This window comes from Phascolarctos cinereus, unplaced genomic scaffold, assembly GCF_003287225.1.
Source record: "Phascolarctos cinereus isolate Bilbo 61053 unplaced genomic scaffold, phaCin_HiC Scaffold_5;HRSCAF=322, whole genome shotgun sequence".
In the NCBI taxonomy this organism is placed as follows: domain Eukaryota; kingdom Metazoa; phylum Chordata; class Mammalia; order Diprotodontia; family Phascolarctidae; genus Phascolarctos; species Phascolarctos cinereus.
Genome location: NW_027555958.1, coordinates 28,015,851 through 28,042,598, shown reverse-complemented (window position 1 = coordinate 28,042,598; position 26,748 = coordinate 28,015,851). Strand labels below are relative to the sequence as shown.

The 26,748-nt window shown below is 45.7% G+C and overlaps 1 protein-coding gene and 1 long non-coding RNA gene across 2 annotated transcripts in view; one reads left to right on the top strand and one right to left on the bottom strand.

Moving 5' to 3' along the window:
* Positions 1-26,748, top strand: part of PIGL (phosphatidylinositol glycan anchor biosynthesis class L) — a 148,400-nt gene that overhangs the window by 107,207 nt on the left and 14,445 nt on the right. Inside the window, 3 exon segments of the mRNA XM_021007098.2 lie at positions 4,002-4,092; positions 13,751-13,772; positions 13,775-13,817. Coding sequence (XP_020862757.1) covers positions 4,002-4,092; positions 13,751-13,772; positions 13,775-13,817 — 156 coding nt within the window.
* Positions 652-15,985, bottom strand: LOC110222199 (uncharacterized). The gene is made up of 2 exons (XR_002328308.2): positions 15,536-15,985; positions 652-890 (listed from the first exon to the last, which is right to left on the bottom strand). It is a non-coding gene; the product is annotated as an uncharacterized LOC110222199 (long non-coding RNA).

Sequence of the window (26,748 nt, the reverse complement as noted above, 5' to 3'; positions counted from 1 at the left end):
CGGCCCCTCACTGCCTGCCTGCCATGTAATAAGCACTTGGTCAGTTGAGTTTCTCACATCTCACAAGTCAGAGGTAAAAAGCCAGAGAGAACAAATGCTTCCGAGTGAAATCATCTAGTCTAACCCTCTCATCTTAGAAAAATGGGGCCCAGAGGGGCTGGGGCAGTGACATGCTCAGGGGCTTTCAGCTAGCAAGTTAGCCAACCCTATCAATCAAATATCCTGGCTCCCAGGCCAGTGAGTGACCCTGTGGCAAAAGCCTTCTTCTTTGGTGTCCCTGTCCCAGGAGCAACACTTTCTGTTCCCTTTTGGTAAATTTTCTTTCTAAACTCCATTCCTGCTGTTTGCCAGAGGGACTGTCTCTGCGAAAAACACCAACCAGACCTTCAGCAGAGAAAGTGCTGCTGATGTTGGAAATGGCTAAACAGAGCAGCCCCTCAAAAGGCTCAAGCCTCAAGCCTCAAGCATTCAGGCCAAGCCATAACAAGTGCAAGAGAACAGCCCTCCAGTGTGTGGAAGGGAAGGCAGAGTGATGGATAAACTCGACTGAAAACTTCCCTAGGGAAACACCCCTTTGTCTCCACCAGGTGATTCTCTGCCTTTCTGTGGCTGGGGGCCACTAACATAGAAGAATACATCAGAGGCCACAAGGAAGTCAAAAACAATTTAATTCAATTATGGCATACTTTTTAAGGGAAAGATTGACAGTGAGAGGGAAGGCAGTATGGTGTTATTTCAAGTCAGAACACCTGGGTTTGAAACTTGGCTCTGATCTTATTACCTGTGTGACATCTGGCCAGCTGCCTCCATCTCCTGGCTTCAAGGTCCTCCTCTTTGCCATGAGGGTGTGGGATTTGGTCATCTCTAAAGCCTTCCTCCAGCACCAAGTCCTAGGATATTATGAAAAGAAAGGATAAAGTACTCCTCTCTTCCAAATTTCCTTTCTCCTCCTTCCCCTACATCATCCCTTCTATATTCCCTCTCTCCCAGTAGATGACATTCACCCCCTACATTACCAATGATATCAAAGCCATCCATTGTGAGCACCATTATCTTCCTTTCTGAATGCTTCAGGACTCTCCCACAGCTTTGCCTTCCCCATCCACCTGGAGAAGTGGCCCTTGTGTAGGTGAACCCTCTATTTGTTCTCTTGTTCCCTTGTCTTCAATCATTCCTTCCCTTTCTCTTAGTTTCAGTCTTTCCATTTCTATTGGCACCTTCTCTGCTGCCTACAAACAAGCCCAAGTATCTCCCATCCTTAAAAAAAAAACCCTCTCCCTTGAACTGCCATCCCTTCAGTTATATCTCTCTCCCCTTTTACCACCAAGCTCCCAGAAAGAGTTCCCCAATCACTACTGCTCTCAATTCTTTACCACCTACCTTCTTCTTAGATCCTTATACTTAAGCTTCCAACCCTATTACTAGTTGGAAATTGCTCTCTTCCAGATAACCAATGAGGTCCTGACTTCTAGATACAGTAGCCTTTTCTTAATCCATATATTCCTTGACCTCTGACACTTTTGACCCTGCTAACCAGCCCCTTCTCCCACATATTCTCTCATCCCTGGGCTTCCTTGACACTGTTGTCCCCAACTCTCTTCCTACTTGTTTGAGCACTCATTTTAAGTCTTTAAAAGTTCATCATCCAGTGGTATATGAATGTAATGGAATACTACTGTGCTATAAGAAATGATGAACAGGTTGACTTCAGAAAAACCTGGAAAGACTTGCATGGTCTGATGCTGAGTGAAGTGAGCAGAACCAAGAGACTTTGTACACAATAACATCCACGTTGTGCGATGACTAATGTTGATAAACTTAACCCTTCTCAGCATTACAAGGATCTAAGACATCTCCAGAGGCCTCGGGATGGAAAATGCTATCTACATCCAAAGAAGAACTATGGAAGTTGAATCTCTGTCATTTTTTTCCCTCTTCTGTTGAGTTTTGTTTCCTCTTTCTGATGGTTCCTCCTATTGGTTTTAATTTTTACTTATAACTTCACTAATGTGAAAATATGTTTAATAGGAATGTAAATGTATAGCCTATATCAGATTGTGTGCCATCTTGGGGAAGGTGGTGGGGAGGAAGGGGGAGAAAAATTTTAAACTTGAAAGCATGTGGAAGTGATTGTTGATAAATCAAAATAAATTAATAAAATTTAAAAAACAAATAAATAAATAAATAATAAATAATAAAAGTTCATCATCCACCCTCCCAGTCCCTGAGTAGAAGAGTCCTTCAGGTTCAGGACTATGACCTTTTCTCTTTCTCTTTTCTCTTCCTTGGGTATCTTATCAACTTTCATAGATTCAATCATCATCTCTATACAGATGATTCTCAAGTATCAATGGCCAGCCCTAATCTCTGTATTGCACTCCAGTTCTGTATGGCTGGTTGCCTGCTGGACATCTCCACTTAGATGAACCTTCAGCATTGAAGAATCAATGTCCTATACATGACTGATCATCTCTCCCCCTAACCTCAAACTTTGGAAGGCACTAGTCTTACTGTAATTCATAACCTCAGTGATTCTTAACTCTTTTCTCCCCATCATCATCCCCTATAGCCAATCAGTTGCCAAACCAGAATGGAATCCTGTCTTCTGGAGGCTGGAGCCTCTACTTACTGCATCTCTCTTTCAAAGACGATGATGATGATGATGATGGCTCCTGACTGCAAGGAAAACACAGCTGGAAATAGGAGAGCCTTCCATTGGTCCATGGTGTCACCAAAATGCTATGCTCATTACAACCCCAATGGCTTTGCTCATGTGGTTTCTCTTACCTGAAATCACCTCCCCACTCTTCTCTACCTCTGAATTCCCTCATCTTTCAAGGGCCAACATTAAGCCCCTTCCTCTATGAGGACATCTCATCAAGTGTAGCCTGCACCGAAGCCCCAGAACACTTAAGAGCCTAGAAAACAAAAGTCTAGTATTTGGTTCTGGTGCCATCAAATACTGATCTTGGGGAGTTTCATACCTCTCCAACTAGACTGGAAGTTCCTCATTAGGAAGGGGCAGAGTGTGGGGGCAGTAGGAAGAGGGCTGAATTAGGAATTAGAGACCCTAAGATTAGAACCCCTCAGTTCCGGTCTGCACTCGTTGATTCTGCTTGATGACCTCTGTACTTCCCTCAGTCTCTAAGCCTATGGCCCTGTGACTTCATCTTCTGTTTGTCCCATAGCCCCATGACATCTCTCCCAGGGCTGGACTGAGAGCTGTTCTTCAATGTGTTAGTAATCTGTGGTCTCATCAGTGGAAGCACCTTCTTCATTGTCACAGCTAGGAAACCCTTCATGCTGGTAGGCAGCCTTTATGAATCACTGTGTAGGGTGGTATAGTGGCTAGAGAGCCAGTCAGAACCAGGAAGACCTGGGTTCAAGTCCCATCTCTGATATATACCAGCTGTGTAACAAACAGGCAAGGCATTCTTTGCTCTGTACAGAGAGGAAACTCATAGAAGGAGACACCTATTGTAGATGTGGAAAGGCTATCCTGTGTAGTGTAGTGAATAGACAGCTGGCCTCACAGCCAGCAAAATCACGGTTCACATCCTGCCTCTGATGTATACTAGCTATATGACCCTGAGCCAGCCATTCAGCGTCTAAGTGTTCTAAACAGCCCTGTAGGACGAGAGGTTGTAGGGAAGGTGGTGACCAGCATTGATAGAGGAACTTCCTCATGTGAGAGTCCCCTGTACTAATAATAACATAGGGCCAATCTCTGGCTCTCTTCCTATTGACCAACTTTCTGGTGCAGAGCTTCACTGGACTGGGATAGGCTGGTCCTCTTAGATAAGACCCACAGACTGCCAGTGAAAGGCTGTCCAGCTTGGTAGGATCTGTCAGAGCTTATCCTAGAGTGGTGTAATCTTTGGTGATCTAGTCACCTCTTCACCATGATGACACGTGAGAATAGCTTTGAGGAGGAGACTTCCAAAGGACCTCAGTAAGGACTTCCCAGGAGCCCCACTCATTCTGACTGTACTCTCTTTCAGACATCTCCCGGATGACCCAAATATACAATGGAACACAGAGCTCATGGCTACCCTTCTCCTAAGGCACATCAAGGCCAACCTCATTGATCTGGTATGTAACCCTAGCTGACAAAGCCCAGGGACTCAGTTTATCCTCCTGTTCACCCACACAGGGTTTGTACTGAATCCTGGATCCCTGAACTTGGAGCCAGCAGACCTGGGTTTGAATCCTGGCCCTGCCACTCATGTGCTCCAAAGCCTTCTTGGAGTATCAGTTCCTTTATCTGTAAAATGGAGATAATCCTATTGATGCTCCTGCCTCCCAGGGTTGTTGGGAAAGCAAGGTGCTTTGTACATGTTAAACCACTAGCAGTGATGGTCACTTTGTTGACTTTTCATTGAAAGATGCTTCATGCTTTCACGTAGAAATTTAAGTTACCATTATCCTCTTCCATGTCCACAGCTCTTAGTGGACATGATTATACCAGAAGGTGCCCAGACTCGTTACCTTCTTCTTCAGTGGCTACATGACCCAGGGTAATAATAACAGGTTAATAAGGTTGTGATAACTAACACATGTATACAATAGTCCCCAAGACCTGCCAAGCAATTACATACACGATCTCATTTGAGCCTCACAGCAATCTGATGAGCCAAGTATCAAAGGCAGTGTTATACCCATTTTGCAGATTAGAAAATCAAGACTCAAGAGAGGTGAGATGACTTGCTCAGGGTGACTCAGCTAAATGTCAGAGATGAGATTTGAACTCAGATCTTTCTGACTTTCTCCATTATGCCATGCTGCTCCCCTCCTGTGTGCCCCTATCCCGTTGTCTCCGGTATCCAAATATCTTTGGGGTTTTTCTCAAAACTAACAAGGTCATTTTGTTAAGGCAAGATACTAATGAGTGCTATGTAGCCTGTGTTCAGCTGAACAACTCCCATTTCTTTGGTACTTTTGAGGTTTCCAAAGTACTTACCTACAAGCCGGTAGTTTAGGAAGTACAAGCATTCCTGTGGTACAGAGGAGAATACAGAAGTGACCTGACTTACCCACTGCCTGACACAGTTATTAAATGTTGGAGCCAGGATTTAAACCCAAGTCTATGGACTCCAAGTCTAGCAGTCTTCTACCAATAGACCCCAGCTGCCTCCAAGATCCAGAGGAAAAAGATTTGCATTTGGGAAGTGAGCCTACCCAATAAAGTCCAGCTCAGGTCCCTTCTCCCAGTGCCTCTCCCCAAGGCAGGAGTGACTTTTGCCCTCAGATCTCACAGAGCACCTGGTTTTGTAGTGCTCTAGTGCATTTGTAATATAAAATTGACTATCCTCATTATCTGTGTGTCAGTGTGTCAAAGATGATGAGACTGTAAGCTCCAGAAGGGCAGGGGTTGTGTCTCATCTGCGCTTTGTATCTCCCACCCCAGGGCTTTGCACAGGAAGGGATTAAGAAATCTGCTCTTTTGTTGTATGCCCCACATGGGAATCTGTAAACCCAGCACTCACATTAGGGACAATGATTGTTTTGGGGGAGATTTGCTTGGTCTGCTCTGGAAAGATCCTACCATTGCTCAGCCTCATTTGTCTTTAGACTGGTGACCCCCTGGGCCGAGCTGTGCAAAAAGAGACACTGGTATAAGACGACCAGTCCTGAAACCTGAATTCTGGTCAAGTCACTTCACTTGGTTAAGTGACTGAGACTGGCTGGTAGGCAGCCTTTATGAATCACTGTGTAGGGTGGTATAGCAGCTAGAGAGCCAGTCAGAACCAGGAAGACCTGGGTTCAAGTCCCATCTCTGATATATACCAGCTATGTGACAAGTAGGCAAGGCATTCTTTGCTCTGTACAGAGAGGAAACTCATGGAAGGAGACACCTATTGCATGTGTGGAAAGGCTATCTGTGTAGTATAGTGGATAGACAGCTGACCTCACAGCCAGCAAAATCACGGTTCACATCCTGCCTCTGATGTATACTAGCTATACGACCCTGAGCCAGCCATTCAGTGATGATGAGACCTGTCGCCCGCAACAAGATTGCACACCGAACAGAGAGGCGTGAAATAACTTATGACATAGGCCAGGCGGAGTAGAATTACTGACTCAGTTTATTCATCTGAGGGCACAGAATATATAGGGAAGATCTAGCCTAACTTCAAAGAGTCCTCCCCATGAGTTACTCCCCAGAACATCTGCTGAGGATGTGACAATCATGAATTTCCTCCTTATCAGGGTTCATAGATTGGGCTGTAGATTCCAAGGTTTTCCCAGGCACCTTGGCGCCACCTGCATAGAGGAGTGAATATGTAAATCTAAGGTTCAAAGAGCGAGAAGGAATGTCTCAGAGACCTCTTAATGAGGAAGGAATTGGGGAGCCGTACCACTTAATCAGTGAGCCCTTTTGGGTAAAAGCCTGGGCAGAGGTCAAACTCTGCCTTGGATCTTAAACCCTTATCAGACTCTTAAGATTGGCCCTCAACAGAGACTAAAATGTATCCTGCACTTACCTGTCCATTTCATAGCATAGCTGCGAGGATTAAATGGGATTTTTTAAGTGTGCTGATGTGCTTTGTAACAATAAAGCACTCAACACATGTGAGGCAGATAGAGAAGGGAAAGGTATCCTTAGCCAGCCTTTGAATCATGGTCCTAAGGCCTTTGTCAGTGGTGAGATGGGCTGTAATCCCAGGGTACCTAAAAGGAACCACCAAAGAATCTGTCAACCCCAATTCCCTGTGGCTTTCTTACCCATGACACAATACGGCCTGTTTTCCATCAGCCCCGGAATTTAACCTCTTCTCCAATGTGAGAGACACATTTAAATCAGCCTCCAGTTTAAGCAATTCAGACATCTAAAAGAACATCTAGGGCCTTGGAAGTCAGCTGCCCAAAATCCGCTCATTGACCACACATTGGGTTCCCAAGCAGAGAGGGCGTACCTGGGGAAACCAGCCACATCCAGTTCAGATTAGAAAATGCTTTTCCTTCAGTTAAAGGACAGGTGTTTCCAGGGACCACAGACTGTGGTGCTCTTCCCAGACACTGATACAAAATCCCAGGGGTTCATTCCCAAGGTGGGAGTTTCTGATAATGTTGTGTGATCCCTAGAGAACCTAGAAAGTGTGATGACTCCTGGAGCTCCCGTGGTAGTGCTCTCTTGCTTGTTAGGGTGCCTCATGCCAGTGAAATCTCCTGCGGCTTCCCTAATGTCACTCAGCTAGCCACTGATGGAATCTTGACTAGCATGTGTCTCAGCCAACATTATCTTGTCTTGTTTGGCCAATAGACTGCAAGCATCGAGCAGGAATCCTCACTCTTGTAAGATGATACATATATCATTAGAAGAGATGTGAGAGACCATCCAGTCCAATCCTTTCATTCTATAGATGAAGAAATTGAGTCACAGAGAGGTTAAGTGACTTGCTCATGGTCACACAGCCAGCAGGATTTGAACTCTGGCTCTCCCAACTCTAAGTGCAGCGCTCCACCTGCTATTCCACCTAACCATCTGAACCAAACCATTTTTCTGACTTCCCGGGATGTGCCTGAAGCTCCTCTCTAGCCCACATTTCAAGTGTGTGAATGAGTTTGTTATCCAATCTAATATACATTCTATAAGCACCTACTGTGTGCTAAGCACTGGAGATATAATTAATAAAAAGACGGTCTCTGCCCTCAAGGAGCTGATGGGGTTCACTCATAGCTTTCCTTACTGCTGTTCTGGCCTGCACCCAGGGTGATCATATTGAGTCAGGATAAGTATAATAATTGTAGCTTACACATATGGTAAATATGCTCTCTGGCCTCATCGCCCACTCAGGGTTCTAGGGTTATCTCTGAAGGGTTGGGTGTCTTTCTTTAATACCATCAGCTTGAGCCCCCGATCAGGGTGTATTCCCCCCTGATTTTATTTCCTAGTTATTAATACCCCAGTTTCATTTAACTAATTAATATAATTTTTAAAACAAAATATTTACTTTGAAGGTATAACAAAAATATGTATAAAAGTTTCCCCCAGCACTGCAGGGGCACACTCTCTGCTATTCCACCCTAGTCTCTGGGGAGAGGAAGCTCAGACTTCATCCAGTGTTCATATCCAGATGCAGCATGAAAGCTAGATGAGCCCTCTTCCCAGCTTTCCCTGGGCATTAACACTGGCCTGGCTAGAACACCAGCATGGATGCTGTCCCAGACTCCCAGATGGGCTCGCTCTTCTGACCTTCCTTGTACCCTGCCAACTTCCTTTACTTGAAGTGAAAGAGCCAGTGGTGAGGCCCATATTCTTGGGGCCAGATGTTGGCTTCAGATGGCAAGAGGGCCAGAGGCCTCTCCTCTCACATCATCACCTCTCCCCATACAGCGTGGTCTAGCAGGAAGAAGTCAGATGAAAAGACAAATTAAACTGAGAAAAAAGAGGTTCAAGTGAGAGAGAGTCCAGGGCCAACTAAGGACTTTTGATGGGCCCCAGTTATAGGTCTGCAGCTGCAGACCATCAAAGCAGATGCCATTCCCCATGTGCTAGAAGACCAGAGCTGTTTATGGAGTGTCTACATGTGCTCAAAAGTCTTTCCAATAGATTTCTCTACTCACCATCAACTCACCCCGAAAGGGGCTCCTCAGTCTCTTCCATGTGGGAAATTACATCAGTGGTGCTCTGTGAATGCTCATAGGTACTAGACTTATTGGCCAGCCCCTCATTGCACATGTATCTATCTATTAGCACTTTCTTCTTTTTCAAAACACTCATTTATTACCCAAATGGCTAAAGTGATTTATCCAAGGTCACACATTGGGTTAATGGCAGAGCCGAGAGTTGAATTCATATTGTTCTAATACAGCAGATGTATGAGGCTGTGCTGAAGAGGTAGCCAAGAGTAGTGAGACCTTCAATATGAATGGGGATTTCTCCTGAACATCCAACTAAACTAAAAGTACTTTCAAACATGTCTCCAGGAGGCAGGGGAGAGGTAGGGCCATGAGGTTGCCTTGCGATGGGGTGGGACTCTGGAAAACAATCCTATGCTGGGCTCTGGCAAAGGTCCCTCTTAGGGCAGAGGTATCTCACTGAGCCAAACCAGAAAATGATTCTCTCAGCCCCCCAGACTGAGAAGGCAGAGTGTTTGCTGCAGGGGACAAAACACTGGATCTGGTGGAAAGGAACTTGGATTAGAATCCTGGCCCTACTTTTTACTACTTGCATGACCTTGAGAAATCCAATCCAGTAACCAATCTAACAAGTTTTACTTGTCTAGGAACATTTGTCACAAGAGCTTTTCTTTTCTTTTCTGTTCTTTCAATGGGTGAGGGAGGTGGGAGGTAGAGAAAAGAGATTTTATTCAATTGCAAAACATTAAAAATTTTTAAACAGTCGGAGAGAAATATGTTTAAATATAACTAACCCAATAGGCATTGATAAAGGGCTTTCTCTGTGCTAGGCACGAAGACCAAACCCAAAAAGAGTAGGCCCTCAAGGGAACTTAACTTCTACTGGGTAGATGAGGGAGAGACAGGCAGAGAGACAGGAACAGAGGGAGACAGAGAGAGATCCAAGCTGGCATGGTCCCTATCCCCTCCAACAGAACTCTCTTCTCCCAGATGATCTCAGGTAACATTCATGAGAATCTTGAACAAGGAAAAAATATGTTGATATATAGTCTGGGTTAATATTTAAGAATAGATGAGCAACCAGCTAGCCTTCCCATTCTCTCCTTGACCATTTCCCTCACTTCTGGAAAAGGGTGGGTCTTGGAGTCAATCTGCTCCCAGTGGGTGGGGAGTCAATGACATAAACACTGTAAAGATATGAACTGTAAAATTTGTAGAAAAAGGTTGAGTATCAGGCTTAATTCAGTTTCCCTATGAAAAGCCTTTTTGTCCTTGACCTATCACTCATCTTTCAAAGAACCTTTCCCAAAAATTTCAGAAAAAATATTATTTTTTAGTATTTCTAGAGAAACTAGGAAGTTTTTAATGCACTTCCATAGTTTGGACAACAGGCTGTTTTCATCCCCCGGGTTTCTTACATGGATTGTTATGATGAACACTTTTGAATGGCTATAAGTGTTTTAGGACTTGGTCTGGCTGGCCCAAGATGATACACCACCCCAAAGCATAAAATGATAATCCACATTAGAGAATGTTATCACCTACAGAGAATCCCTCTTCAGGGCAGCTAGGTGGCACAGTGGATAGAGCACCAGCCCTGGAGTCAGGAGGTCCTGAGTTCAAATCCCACCTCAGACACATAACACTCACTAGCTGTGTGACTCTGGGCAAGTCACTTAACCCCAATTACCTCACCAAAAAAAAAAGAATCCCTCTTCCACTGGACTCTGAGCTGGACACACGATCATAAATTTAAAGTTGGAAGTCATGTAGTTTTAATCTGTCATTTTACAGAAGAGGAAACTGTTCTGCAGAGGCTCAGTGACTTGCCCAAGGTCATTTGGATGGTGGGCAGCAAAGCCAAGATACAAATCCAGGGTTGTTTCTAGTGTGCCACACGTTGTCCCTCGGTGAGATCAGCCAGTGCTCTGGATTAGCGTGTATCTCCCTTAGGTATTAATCATTCCGACTGTTGAATGGCCATCTCTTTTGTGGCATCATCTAAGTATCTTGCAGGATTCTGCTATGTGCATGACGGAGGCCTCCTTGGAGGAAATCCTTGAAGTACATTTTGTTCTACTAAATCAAAGACTTTTTTAATAGTCAACAGACAACCCCGTAGGACCTCGTATTCTTTGCCCCCTGTAGCCAGTGATGTGACTCTAAGAATATGGTCTCTTGTAGAATATCATTTGAGAAAGTCTATATTTTCCATTCTCATCAAGGAAAGGCAGTGGAGTATAGTAAGTAAAGTGCTGGACTTGGAATCAGGAAGCTCAGGGTTCAAATCCCACCTCTGACATTACTAACCCTGAGAAGATTTATTCACATCTCTGGGCTTCAGTATCCTCCTGTGTAAATCAGGCTAAAGACACCTGTCATTCCTACCTCATAGGATAGTTGTGAAGCTCCCATCTAATTAAATAGTTAAGTACCTACTGTGTGCAGAGCACTGGAAATACAAAAGGGATAGCCTCAAAGAGAGAATTTTTATTGAAGGATATAGCATTCTTCACTAAGCTAATGTATAGAAAGAGCTCTGCAGACTTTAACTGCTATATCCATATTGACTTAGTATAAGAATATCCTCAAGAGAATGTGTCTTCATGCGTAAGTGCATATGTGTGTGTGTGTGTGTGTGTGTGTGTGTGTGTGTGTTTGAGTGCCCATGGGTGAGCACATGCACAAAGAGGTTATTCTGGCTAAAAAGCTAGACTTGGAATCAGAAAGACCTCAGTTCAAATCTGGCCTCAGCTATTTACTAGCGGTGACACATTGAGCAAATCACTTAATCTCTCTCTCAGTCTCTGTTTCTTCATCTGCAAAATTGAGATAATAATAATTAACATTTGCCTCACAGGACTATTGAAAGCTGCATATGAGATAATTCTATAAAATGCTGTATAAATGCCAGGTATTATTACAAAAACCTTAAAGAGATGAAAAATAGACGTGTGGAAACATTAAGAAACAGGAGGCAAAATAGTACAATCAAGAATGTGTCAAAGTGTGATCTGGTGATCCTGGCGTTTCCCAAGACCCTTTTGGGGGTCTTCAACATCAAAACTATTTTCATAATAATACTAAGACTTTTTCATTTCTAATATGGTAAATATTAGTAGATAAAACCAACACAAAAAAAGCTCTTTGGGGAATCATCAATATTTTTTAAGAATGTGAAGAGATCCTGAGACCAAAAAGTTTGAGCTGCTGGCATAGCAGCTAAAGAGCCAGCCTCAAAGTCAGGAGAACCTGGGTTCAAAACTTGCCTCTGATACATACTGGCTGTGTGGCCCTGGTTAAATCCATTTAACCTCGGTACCCCAAGCAACTCTCCAGGGACTCTAAATTACAGGCAAGTGGTAATCTGCATTGGTGAAGAGAGTTTCCTCGCTGGGAGTTTTCTATACCAGTGAAGGCACAGATGTGGTCCAAAGGAGAAAAAAAGTACAACTGTAAAGAAAACACCAGGAAATATGGGCCTATGCACATGGTGAGGCACACAGTGAACAAAGCAGAATTGGGGAAAATATACAGATGTGTATGTATGTATATGTCATGCCTACAATTGTGTAATAAAGAATTATGATAAAGACCAGGAAAAAATCTACAGAAAAAAAACCCAGAGACCAGAAGAGGGCATGGAAACAGGATGTTTCTGATCATTGGATTCTACACATTTGTTTTAACAAATTGTCATTTATTTGTTATTTGCGAGATTTTTTCCTAACTTGTTTTTCATTTTGTACATTTTAACATCTGATTTCAATTGAACCAAATTCTCAGGCCATTATCTGGATGCCCACTTGTGGAGTTGTGGCAGGGATTGTCCTCCAAGCCTAGAGTATCCCAGAATGGGCCAGATGAGCTCCTGGGCCCCCCAAGCTCCGAGGCACTGGGAAGCTCTCTCTAGTCAACCTACCTAGGAGGAATTTCTCTCCTTTGAGTGCCTATAGGCTTTGGCAATCAGTCACCTGGAACAAATATCATTTTCCAGCTTGTATTTAGGCATTTCTATGGATAGCTGTCTCAACTCTCTTATTAGATTCCAAGCTTTTTGAGGGTAAAAACACTGTCTTATTCATTTCATCTCCTCCATAATTGCTTGCATATATTAGGCTCTTAGTGCTTATGGTCCAATGCCATCTCCTATACCTGCAGCATGCACTAGGTACCTAATAAATGGTTATTTCCTTCCTTCCTTCCTTCCTTTCCTGGCCATATTTGTTGGCGCTGGCCCCTGCTTCAGAGCTTTCTTAGCATTTACTTTGTATCTACTTAATGTATGTTATTCTCTTCCAACAGAGTCTAAGCTCCTTGAGGACAGGGTCAGTTTCATTTTTGTCTTTGTATTCCCAGAACCTAGCACGGTGACTTGCCCTTGGCAGGTACTTGACAAATTCTGGTTGAATTGAACAGTAATCTGCTGTTGGGGAGAGACATATTAGAAAGACACTTACAGTAACGATGACAATAACAGTGATATATTGGCAATACAGTGATTTCCACCAGTCTGTGAGCAGGCATGTTCTAGTAGCAGCCCTAGGTGTCTGGATAATCCTCATTATTTCCTGAGATGATGGCCCAGTGCCTCTGGAGGCACCTTCTGAATCATCAAGAGAGAGAACTCGTGCACTGCCTGGTCTTAATACAAAATGTATCGAAGGCATTTGGATTCCTTAAAAACTAGTGATAGATGGTTTGCTGAACTATTCCTGGCCCTTCTGAGCCATAGACTTGCCTGTTGTTGCAGTGAACTTAATGGCTGTCCTCAAAGAAAGAATATGTTTTTTTTTTCTCTACCAAGGAGGTAAAAATGACCCTTTCCCAAGCCCTGAACTTGAATCCTCCCCATCCCCCACCCCCACAACCACTCCCTACAGTGAAGGCCTTTGGGCAGTCCAGTATCTGTGAGGAGCGTTTAGCCTCCACTCCACCCTGGCTGTGAGCAATTCCCATTCTTGGGACCCCAACACTGGCCCTCACTGGTCTCAGCGCCCTATCTGGTGTCACTTCCTCCTCAGAGCCTTGGCCCTGGCCACCTGCATGCCTTGGCATAGGGCCACTCTGTTCCCTCTTTCTTAATAAAGTGTAGCAGAACAGGTGTCTCTCCCCCTCCCTTTTCAGCAGCCCTGCCTGTCTGACTCTGGCCTGGCTTTCTCTACAGGTGGTGACGTTTGACAGTGGTGGGTGAGCGGTCATGCCAACCACATTGCCCTTTACTCTGCAGTAAGGTAGGATATGGTGGGGGGAGTGGGTCAGTGCTTCCTGCAATGTCTCCATCATTTCTAGAATTGACCACAGCCAGGAGCCATGTGTGCTGGGGGGCGGGGCGGGGGGGGAGTTGGACAAACTGGGGGAAGAGGAAGGATGGGGGAGGGGAGGTCACTTCCTGCAATGTTTCCTACCAACCAAAACAAGGAACCACCTGTGTTGGCAGGGGGAGGGGACCCAAAAGCCTGTACTGTTATGAGCAGGCAGGTCTAACCACAACCAATAACAACAATGGTGCCTTGGAAACCCAATGCCATCTTTCCCCCAAAGATCTCAGTGCTCTTTTGCCCACAGCATCCAACTTATCTTTACTCCATCCTTTTTTGGGGGTGGAGAAGAGTACTACGTCTGTGATTTCATCAGTGTAGGGAACTCCCAGTGAAGAAACTCCCACTACCAGTGCACAGTCCCCCCACCCCCCACTCCACTCTACAACCAGTAATCTTAGACCCTGAGAGGTAGGTTAAGTGAACTGCCCAGTATCACCCAGTCAGTAGAGTATGTGCTAGAGGTGGAGTTTGTACCCAGCTCTTTCTGACTCTGAGAAGGCCTCTCTTTACATACACCTCTATTACCCTTTAGGAGGTCAGGAATCATAGGAATCAGAATTCCAGATACTTGAAGAGCTTTTTACAGTTTCCCAGAAATACCCATTAGTACACATTATCTCCTTAGACTTTTGCAACATGCCTATGACAAGGCAGTATAGGGATTATGATCTTGACTTTATAGAGCCTAAAGTTTGGAGAAGTCACATGATATAGCCAGGGTCTTCTGGCTAGGAAGTGGCCACATGAAGGCTATACCCCAAGTCTTCTCAGTTCTATGTCAGGGCTCCTTCCTCTACAAATGGGCAGAACTTAAGATATTATTCTCTCTACCTCTCTCTCCCTACCCCTCTCTGTATGTAGTTATATATTATAGACATATTTCTATGTAATTTTATATTACACATATTGTATATATAATAAGTTGATATAGATTATATCATATATTTATATGTTATTGAAAGAGTAAATTTTTTAGTAAATAACCTTTTCTAAAAGCTATTTAAGTATAACTGGAAAGTTGTTAATGTGAAATACACTGATGGGGGTCAAGATCCACAGTACTGAAATCTAAACCCATAAGATTATTCCTAAAATCCTAAGTAGTTCTAGTCAACTGACTCTCAGGGACAGAATCTGCTTAGATAGATAGATAGATAGATAGATAGATAGATAGATAGATAGATAGATAGATAGATAGACGACAGATAGATTGTTGTTCAGTCATTTTTCAGTCATGTCTGACTCTTTGTGACCCCATTTAGGGTTTTCTTGGCAGAGATACCAGAGTGGTTTGCCATTTCCTCCTCCACCTCATTTTACAGATGAGGAAACTGAAGCAAACAGTGACTTGCCCAGGGTCACACAGCTAGTAAGTGTCTGAGGCCAGCTTTGAATGCCCAAAGATGAGTCTTCCTGATACCAAGCCCCTGGGGCTCTGTGTACTATACCACTCTTGGAACAAGCCTGACTCCCTTAGCTTAGGAGAGTGGGGATTCAGACCCACCTACAAAGGAGACAGAGGCTACAGAGTAAGGAAATCATGAAAGGTTAGAACTGGAAGGAACCTTAGAGACCAGCTCGTCCTATCCCCTCATTTGACATGGGCCCAGAGGGGAACAGCGACTTACCCAAAGTTACCCAGGTAGTTGGTGGCAGAGCTGGAACACTAATACCAATTCTTGTGACTCATCTTCCTGCCACGGCGAGTAGCCACACCCAGAGCCAGAGCCCTGGCCCGTGGGCACATGCTGAAAGGTGGAGCAGCCCATACTAGCTTTCCAGAGAGCATTTCCATGTTCCTGCTTGACCCTGGAATGAGCTGAGCTAGCTGCAGCATCCCTCTTCAGGAGGGCAGACTATGGATGGACAGAAGAGTTATCCTACATAAAGATCGACCTCGCCCAAGGGGTCCAAAATTTGTAGGCTCCTTCCCTCAGGTGATGCCCTGGGAAGAGTTCATCAGCCTTTGTCCATTTATTTCCTATACACCTCCTTCTCTCAGGCTGTTGTTCAGAAGTTACCCAGACCCCTTGGGACCAGCAATGTTTCTGCAAATATCTTGTGCTATTTTCAGACAAAGAGTCCTGTGAACTGCCACCCGTATATCCCTGGAGCACAGGCTGCCCGTCCCTACAGGGCTCACCTTTCTGAATTGGTTCAAGTCTAAAAAGCCAGTGAAAAATTGGAAGAACTTCATGTCAAAGAGTCCCTGGGGCACATTATACTTCCAGGTGGAAGAGAGGCTCACAACAGAAGGCATGGCTACTTTTCCAAAAATCTAGACTTGGGGGCAGCAAAGTGATACAATAGATAGAGCACCAGCCCTGGAGTCAGGAGGACCTGAGTTCAAATCTGGCCTTAGACACTTGACACTCACTAGCTGTGTGACCTTAGGCAAGTCACTTAAACCCCAATTGCCTGGGATGGGGGACAGTTAGACATGAATAGGCATTTAACAGAAACAGCTGAATGATCCCAATGGGTCTGACCACTGCTAGCAACTGCCTAATGAATGAGGTATTGGGGAGGATGTTTCTGGGGAGCCTGGGATATTCCAGAGCCAGAAAGATATAAGAACCCAATCTGTACTCCTACTTGACACTTGTTGTCCCCAGAGAGACAGTTGACTACAACTACTCAGGGTTTTAGGAATAATCCTATGGGTTTGGGTTTCAGTACTGTGGCTTTTGAGCCCCCATCCGAGTACTTCACATTAACAATTTGCCAGCCATACTTAAATGGCTTTTAGAAAAGGTTATTTACTAAGAAAGTATGGTATGAACAATAGGTACAAAATGTTCCCAGAAGGCCCCTGGGGAGAGTAAGCTCTTAAAGTACAATGACAGTGAGGCACATGTGTACAGAATATATATGAGAAAAGAATATCTTTCTGCTTCTGGTTACTGAAAGTCCTTTTCTTCCTTCTTAAAGTCCTCACGAAATCCGCCTTAAGTGTAGCTCTCTGTTGGGCTACCAGAATCAGTATCTCTGTTCAGGCAACATCCAATGCTTGACTCTTCGTGGTCTCCTGCTATTCTGAGCAACAGGATTGGCCAACAAGAGTAAGAATGACCATTTCCATTTCCGTATTGTATAAAGGTTTGTTAAACCCTTCCATCCAGACAACCCTGTTAGGGAGGAGCTTATGTGCTAGACACCGTGTTAAGTGTTTTACAAATATTATCTCATTTGATCCTCACAGCTCTTGGGGGTAGGTGCTATGATTATCACCATTTTACAGTTGAGGAAACTGAGACAGAGGTTAAATGAATTGCCCAGGGTCACACATCTAGTAAGGGTCTGAAGCTGGATTTGAACTCAGGTCTTTCTGACTGCAGACCCAGAATTCTATCTACTGTATGACATGGCTGCAAGTATTACTATGGTCATTTTATAGTTGAGGAAACTGAGGCTTGAAATGGTCAAGTGACTTGAAGCAGGTCACACAGCTAGTAAGTGACTCCAGCCTAGATCCTGTGACTCCCAAGATCAGTGCTCTTCCCGTTATTCTACACGGCACTGATAAGCCTCCATAAGGTGCCCAGCCCTATGCTAGGCACTTTAGGTACCTGTAAAAGCAGAGGCTGTCCCCCTGGGGGACAGATAGGTAAGTCAAAACTGAGTCATAAAGAATAAATGGAAATTCATGCTGAAAAATACAGCACTTCTCACGGAGGCAGCAGTATATATGGAAAAGAGTATCGCACTTGGCTTTAGGAGAGCTCTGGGCTTAACTCCTAACTACTCTGTCCGTGTACTATACGTATTAATTTCTATATGTGTTGTCTCCCCCATTAGATTATAAACTCCTTGTGACCAGGGACTGTTTTTGACCTGCGTAGTATCCCTGGCACTTTGCCCAGTGCTTGGCACATGGTAGGTGCTTAATAAATGCTTTTTGTTTTCTAAAAGCACTTCTCTGGCCTCTGTTCTCTGTGACCGTGGGCAAACTTCTGAACTTCAGTTTCCTCATCTGAAATATAAAGATAAGACTTGACTCTACATATTTCCTGGTATTATTGCGAGAAAGGTGTTTTGGGGACCTTAAAGCAATATAGAATTGCAAGTTATTACTCCCCAAAATGAGTCCAGGGGTAGGACCAGGCAAGAGACTATGTGACCATGTTAGATTAGAAGAGGAGTAGTAAAGGGCTGCTGAAAAAAGTTGCCCTCTCTGGACCCAGGGCTCACAGGGTCAGGGGCCTGATCCTGAGAAAGGGATTCTGAGGCAGCCCCTGTGTCCTCAGCACCACGGACAGCAAGGTGTTGACCAGACAGCCAACACAGATTTCATCCTCAGATTGCCAGACTGAAAGTCAGCAGTGAGGGGCCAATGAGCCACTTTCTTCCCTCCTTTCCCCTCTCCCCATGTGACCTCACATCCTCAGGATGATGTGGGAAGCAAAGAGTTAATTTTATTTTTAGGGGCCCTTGGGTTTTTTCATGGCTGGTTTCACAGAGGAAATAGAGCGTGACCACATCGCTTAGGCTCCTGGTGTCTGAGCAAGCTCTCCCACCATGCACAGCTAGCTCTGCCTGCCATCTCCCGGACTAGGGTGAATGAGCTGATGCCTTTTCCCATAGGCCTTCTCCCCAAACTCCTTTCTCCCAGGCAGTCAAACTGGACTCCAGTCTCTGCCCTCTGTCCACTGACTACCCAGAAGGAGTGATAGCAGACCCTGTATTGCCTATGGTCTCCCCCCTCTCCAATCCCTCTTCTACACGGCTTCCAAAATAGCCTCTCTAACCCACAGATCCAGAGAAGAGGTATAAAAAGAGGTATAAAAATGTACCTCTCTGCAGAGGTGGGGAACCATGGGTATAGAATATTGCATTTGCTCTCAGAAATGTTGCTATCTTAGTCAATTTGGCTGGCCTGATTCCCGCCCCCCTTTTTTCTTTCCCTTTTTCCTCTTTGTCAGAAGATGATTAATAAGTACTTGTTATAGGGTCAGCTAGGTGGCGCAGTGAATAGCACACCAGCCCTGGAGTCAGAAAGACCCGAGTTCAAATCTGGCCTCAGACCAGGCACTTGACGCTTCCACTGTGTGATCCTGGGCAAGTCACTTAACCCCAATTGCCTCACCAAGTAATCATAAGTACTTGTTGATTGATTGTGCCAGGCCCTGGACTAGTGCTGGGAAATGAAACAATCCCAATTATTAAGTAGCTTACCTTTTAAGGGGGGAGACTAGCAGGACTTAGTTAAGTATAGACCAGATAAAGAGAGAACAGATACCAAATTGTCCAGTACGAGGCAGTTTGGGAGGCAGAATGTGAGCAGCTAACCCGGGGTAGAGGAGGATCAGGGAAGGCTTCCTGGAGTAGCTGGTTCTCCAGCCTCTGTCAAGTGAAGGGGAGGAGGCAGTGGAGTCCAGGCAGAGGCACCTCCCTCCAAAGGGAGATGGAGGAGTGCAAGAAGACCAATTTGGCTGAGGGGGCATGATGTCCAGTGAGGCTGGAAAGATAGACTGGGGCCAGATTGGGAAGGGCTTTAAACAGTTTCTGTTTTAACCTAGAAGCAATAGGGAGCCATGGAGTTTATTGAGTAGGGAAGTACCACAGTCAAATCACTTTGGCAGCAAACTGTGGAATCAGACAGTCCAATCAGTGGAGGTGGTACTAGGATATTTGGCCAGGATCTAATCAATTGTGATCTAGCCTTGCAGATAAACCCCAGGAGGGTTGCATCCCACAGAAACTTTGGACCAACTTCACCCCTAAACCCAGGGTCAGACAGTGAATCCACAAGTAGAGATCTTTTCATCTGCCCTTCAGTAACTGGTCACAGCTTTATCTGTGATTATTGGAATGAAAGAAATACTGTCAGCCTTCCCACAGGAATTTCAGGCTCCATTTAAAAAGTGAAGGAGGAATTTGGAGGGCTAAGCATCTTACCTGAGCCTCTGACATCACAGCCACAGGTATCTTAGGTCGAACAGGCATTGTGTAAAGGAGAGGATGCTGGGCCTGGATTCGTGAAGACCCAAGTTCCATTCCCATCTCAGCTGCTTACCAGCTGTGTGACCCTGGGCGAGTCACTTAGTGTCTCTGGGCCTCAAAGGGGAAGGCACTAGCAGCTGGCCAAGAAAAGCTTCAGGCATCATCATCGTCGTCGTCATCATAGCTGGCATTGATATAGAGATTTAAAGTTTGCAAAGTGCTTTACAGATATAATTTTGTCTGATCCACACAAGGCCTCTAAGAGGTAGGTACACTTATTATTACCATTTCACAGAGGAGGAAACAGTGACTAGCCCAGGGTCACACCACCAGAGTCTGAGGCAGGATCTGAGCTCAGGTCTTCCTGACTCCAGGCCCTGCGTTCTAGCCACTACACTTGTTGTTACATTTCTCAAATATGCGCCCTTTTCTCCTCCAATGCTTCCACCACCCTGGTACAAGCTTTTGTCCTCTCACACCTGAACTGTTGCCTCCTGCTAGGTCTGCCTGTCTCCAGTCTTGCCCCACTCCCACCCAGCATGCTTTTCCTAAAGCCCAGGTCTGACCACGCCACACTCCTACTCAGTAAACTACAATGGCTCCCTGTTACCTCCAGGCACACAAACACACTGCTCCATTTGCCTTTTTAGGCCCTTCCTGGCCTGTCCCCTTCCCACCTTTCCAGTCTGCTTTCACTTTACTCCCTTCCATACACTCCATGATCCGGGGACACTGAGCCTGCATCTCTTCATGCCGACGCTGTCTTCCTCCAGTTCTGTCATAGCTTCTCCCTGGCTTTCTGCGTGCCTACAATCCGATTCTGTGTCTTCATCTGCTCCTGTTGACTCCAGTCTCACCTTCTGTAGGAAGCCTTCACCTCCCATGTGCCCTGTATGTGTCTTGTGTGTGTGTTTTTGTGTGTTGTCTCTGCTCTGCCTTGAGGATATGAGCTTCCCCAGAGCAGGGAATGTGTTTTTGCCTTTTTTTGTATTCTCAGAGCTTCGCCCAGCACCTGGCACATAGCAGGCTCTTAACAAATGCTCTTCAAATATAAAGTAGCAGTGCCCTGATGGAGCATTGTGGACACGGCCCCACTCCCCCACCTCAGGGGCAGTGAGCCTCAGACCAGCAGTGAGGAGAGGCATGGAAGTATGGGAGATCCCTCAGCTGCCACTCTGCATGGATGTTGTCTGTGGTTTCCCTGGCAACTGCAGGTGCAGGTCACATGTGCAGAAAGGAGCTGGGGTGGGGGAAAGAGAGACTCCCACTGAAGGCACTCTTTGCTCATCAGAAGCCAAGTGATGTGGTGACATGTGAGAGGAAAGGGGAAAAAGAAATTTACATAAAAACTTTGTTGTTTATTTAAAAGGAATAGCGGGTTATGTATAGTAGATTTGTAGTTTCATGTGCAATCATCTTTTTTTGGTTATGCTATGTTATGGCATTGCTTTTTTTATTCCATAAATTTAAAATAAAATACAATTTTAACAAAGAGGGAGGCCCAGCCTGAGTGGTTCAGGTGGTGTGGGCCCTACGCCAGGCAGCAGGGTGACCCCGGGTGTATCTCAGGGCCTCAGCTTTCTCGTCTGCCGGATAAGAGGATTGGTCTAGGCTGGGGCTTTTGACCTGGGGTACTTTGATAACTATATTTCAGTACCACTGGCTTCCTTTGCAATCCTATGTATTTTGTTCTATGAATTTAAAAATATGATTCTAAAAGAGGATGCAGGCACCAAAATGGTTAAGACCCTGAAGACAGACGATCTTCAGGGTCCCTTCCAGATCAGACATTCAATGATTCCTGTGGTTTATATTAACTTTGGGGTCACTCTTACCTCCCCGCCCCCCCCAGCAACTCCTTTGGCAGGCAGCTCTGGGCAGGTAGGGTGAGGGGCAGACAATAATGGCAGTACGTACCCCCTTCTGAGCGCCTCATTAGAGATCTCTGCACATACACACATGCACACACACACACACCAACTGTCACAACTAATTGGTGTGTCACCAGACTTGTTTCCGTGTGAGTCCAGGGACCTAACTCCTCCCCTTGTTTCCCTGGGCTGTGGAGGAAAACAGTCAGGAGTTTTAACACCAGACCACAGTCCCTGACCTGGAATCCACCCAAACTGGGTCACCAACTGCCTGGATAGATCCGCATCAGGGCAGAGCTTTGCTAGCACCAGGATAGCAATGGAGCCCGAGGCACTGATGCATCAGACTCTCTTCCTTCTACAGTGTAGCCTGAGAGAAAGAAAAAGGAGCCATATACTGGCTCTAAAATGACATGGGGGAGGGCTGTGTGCATGTGCGCATGCATGCATGTGCATGCGTGTGTGTGTGTGTGCACGTATGTGCTGAATATCTGGAGCGCCTGCACCAAATTGGTGGTCCCTCAGGTTTCTCACAGACAGGCTTCTCTCTTCCATGTTAGCATTGGGCAGAGAAGAGGCTGCATCGTGGAAGACGATGGCCCCCTCATCTCCAGTCTTGAACCTCCCCCACATTGGGGGACCTGAGCACCCAGGGTACCATGGGATATCCCGGAAATAGAATGACTGGACAGAGTTGTTTTTACCTCCAGCCCAAGTCGCCCTACAAATAAAGATCCTTAGTTGTTCTCACTGAAACAAAAATGCTTCCTTAATACCATTGCCATTGAAACCATCAAGTTAATGAGTGAGTTTCTTGGAGCCTGTTGGCAGCCCTAGGAAAGGATACCTTGGGAGCTGCTGAGGGGCTGAGGAGAGGGAAACAAAAGAAACATGACACAGCTCCTGCAAGAAAGCAGCTTGAGAATTATTCCCCAGGAAAAGCAGGATGGTGTAATGGGTAGAGCCAGTTTCAGAGTCAGGATGACTGGGAACTCAGGTCCTGTCACTAGCGAGGTGACCCTGCCATAGCCTCCCATGACCCCCAAGCAACTGAGGCAGTGAAATGAAGAGCAGGTGCCAATCTGTGTTGGTAGAGGTAGTCTCCATACTGTGGGTGCCTCATACTAATGACATCACAGATCCAGTTAAAAAAAAAAGCTGCTAATAAAAATGTGCAGGATAATGTCTCTCAACAAAGGGAGATTGGGTAGTTGAGAGCAAAGTAGCTAAATGTTGAAGGGATACAGACCTAGGGCATAATTAGCCAGGGAGAGCTTCCTAGGGCAAGTAAATTTGAAGTTGGGCCTTGAAACAGACAATTTTCCAGATTATAGAGAAGCAGTGGGTAGAGCATTACAAGGTGGAGGCAGCAACAGAAGTCAAAGAATGGACCTGGCAAGGTGCAGCAAGCACAGGACTGGAAAGAGCCTTGGCCTGGGAATGGGAAGATTCGCTAACTAGTGATGTGGCTTTGGGCAAGTCACTTCCCTTCCCGGAACTCAGTTCTTCCTATGTAAAATGAGGGGCTGGACTAGGGGTTTCCTAGGGTTCCCTCTGGCCCTACTGTTCCATGATTCTCATATGTGGAAAACAAGGCACAGAAGCACAAGGCCTGAGGTCAGTTACCTATGCGAGAGGGAGAGGGGGAGACCAGGGAGGGCCTTGGCAGCCCCACTAAATAATCTGGAACAAAAACTCAGGACTTTCCTAGAAAGGAAACCTTGGTACGTCCCAGGCTGTTTGTTGTTCCACAGGACACTGTACCAGGTGATGGCAAAAGAACAGGAACTTCAGGCTGACCAGGCACATCTTGGGGAGAGGTTAAAAGTCTTCAGCGCTAGCCCTCCTCAGATTTCACAGATTAAGGGCTTCCCCTTCCCTTCCAGACCCTAAAGATTTGTCGTTGGCTGGAAGACATCCTTCCCTGGGGAAGGAGACTGATTGTTCTTACAGTCAGGAGCGTGAGAAACGTCATCACCCTGGGTCTGCCCTGGGAAGTGGAGGGTGTTGGGTAGGGGGAAGGGAACGGCCACCCTGTGCCTAGCAAGGGCTGTCCTTAGTGCAGTGGAAATGTTATTGGACTTGGAGTCCAAGAACTTAGGTTCAAATCCAGCTTCTGTGATATTGGGCAAGTCACTCAACTTTCTGAGACCTCAGTTTCCTCTTCTATAAAATAAGAGAGTTGGATTAGGTGGCCTCCGAGGACCCTTTCAGCTCTCAAGATAAGATCCTGTGATCTTAAACCCGGTCCTTACTACCCATTACATGTGTGAGCTGGAGCAAATTGCCACCCTTTCTGAGCCTCAGTTTTCTCCTCTGTAAAATGGGAGGGGGGCCTAGATTCTATGTCTAAGGCAGCTAGTGGCACCACAGTGCATAGAGAATCAGATCTTAGATACTTCCTAGCTGTGTGACCCTGGGCAAGTCACTTCACCCTGTCTGCCTCAGTTTCCTCATCTGTCAAATGAGCTAGAGAAGGAAAAGGCAAACCATTCCAGTATCTTTGCCAAGAAAACCCCAAATGGGTTCATGAAGAGTCGGACATGACTAAAGCTACTCAACAACACAAGATTCTACGTCCTGTGATCATTCAAAGGGCCAGTATTGCCAGTTTGGTGATGAAGCCAACTTCATAAAAGGGCTGACGCGCATCAGTTTTAAGATTTCACTCAATGGCGCAATGCCCACATGATTCCATCCCCAGCCCTCCCCCCTTCCCAAGCCATGACCAACAAGAGAGCCTAAATACATGATTCCCAAAATGGCAACCATGAGAACAGCTACCTCTCCCCTAGTGGGAGCTTCTCCAGGAGAGAGTTCCAAGGGCCCTGGAGAATCATGGGTTTGTAAAGCCCTTGTGAGCATGTGTGGCCTGCAGAGAACAGGAAGAAGGCAGTGCTCTCTAGACTTAGCTCTCAGCCCTTCCTGGGACTAGAAGGAGAATTCAGTAGGGGATGGGATGGTGGGCTCGGGGGCAGGTTAAGGAGCCCACTGTCAAATAGTCCTCCATCAGTAAGAATAATGGCTAACCTGGAAGGCTTTGTATGAGTTATTTTACATCTAATTTTATTTCATCTTCACAACCATCCTGCGAGGCAGTTGCTGTCATTATCCCCATTTTACAAATGAGGATACAGACTGGGAGAGGTTTAAGTGACAAATCCAGGATCTCACAGTTAGTGAGTATGTGAGGAAAGATTTGAACTCAGATCTTGCAATCAAGTACTCTATCCACTGCAGCATATAAGTGAGGGTTGAAAGGATGTGTCCAGCCAGGAGTTAAAGAGCCCACAGGGGCTGTGTCCAGGTATAGACACAATGCCCTGCTCTCCTATGAGTCACAGAGAGCACTTACATTATGTCTTTTTCCCCTTCAATTTACATTTTATTTTTTTTTCCCAATTAATAGCTTTTATTTATACCTTTTAAAGATCAAAACCCTTTCCCAACATACACCCACCTATTGTTTCCTTCTTTGTAGCAAAGAGAAAATTGAGCAAAACCCAGCCACTAAAGGTTGTGACAGAGAACATACCATCCTGTGCTACAGTTCCTCCCACCCTAACCTCTCTTCTGAGTAGAAGAGTATTTCTTCCTCTTTTCTCTGTGACCAGTGAGTGAATGAATGAAAAAGAATTAAGTGCCTGCTATGTACCAAGCACTGTTCTAGACATTAGGATTCACAGACAAAGGTGAAGCAGTCCCTACCAGTAAGGTGCTTCTATTCTCATAGGGACAACAATCCCAGGGGAGCCATGGTTTGGGGAATCACAGAGATAAAGAATGGGGCAGTGGGGCCACTGATTGTCACCCCCTCCCCCAGACCAATGGTAACATTGATCGATTGCTCCTCCCAGAGCAGGAGGCAGAGGAGGAAGGGACCAAAAGCAGCCATGCAAATGGCGTGCTAAGTCCGAAGATGGCCAGGGTGGCTGGACGTGAGGCAGGGGCTGTGGCCGGCTAGACTGAATCACTGACTGGCTGACTGAGCTCGGCTTCAGGGCAGAGTGCCAAGTTCCAAGACTGGTTATTCTGTCTAGTCAAAACACTTCCCGCCTGCTCGAGGTGCTCCTTGCAGCCACCTCTGGGAACCTCAGGGCACCCTGGCCGTTCCTTTGCTCCCTTGCCATTCTCTCGTCCCTCTCTCTTGGCCTGACTGCAAGCATAAGGTAGCCAGAGTGGTGCCTTGTAAGTAGATAGGGAAGTCAGGACAAGGGTGCCCAGCTGGCTGGCTAGAGTTCCCTTTAGGGAACAGGAAGTTGCCCTAAATAGCACTTTCTCACCTTAGTGGTCGGTGACCCATTTATCCCTGACTGACCATTGGACAGAGCAATTAGATGAGGACAATCTGGGTAACCCAAAAGCCTGGCTTCCCACCCATCCTTCTCTGCATTCCACTTCCCCCACCCCCACATACACACACTTTCAGGGCCTCACCTTCCGGCATAGAATTGGTAACAGTAACAACAATGGCTCCTATTTAGATGGTATGTTAAGGTTTATCTCCACTAAAATCCTCAGGGTTTGTGGGGTGAAGCGTGGCCCTGAGGAGAGCTCAGACTCTGGCAGGTCCCCCAGCCAGAGTGGCTTCCAGTATGGGCCCAGAAGCAGGCTGTATGACTGAGTGTCTGCCTAGCTCAATTTGACAGGTTCATCAGCACAGCATCTGAGAGATAGAAAGGACCTCAGAAGTCATTGAGTCCACACCTCCATTTTGTAGATGAGCAAACTGAGGCATTAAGAGATTAAGTGACTTGCCCAAGGTCACACAACAAGTAAGTGTCTAAGGCAAGATTTGAACCCAGGCTCTCCTGACTCCAAGTCCATTGCCCTTTCTACCATGCTATGTAGGATGATAAATCTTTAGACCACAGGAACTCTTAAAGACTATCTATAAAAGTCATAAAGGGGTCAAAATTTGCATTAGTGAAGGGATTGCTTGTCCTGGTGGAGGGGGATCCTCAGTCAGTCAGCAAGCATTTATTAAGCACCTACAATATGCAAGTTTTATAGACATCCAAACCAGA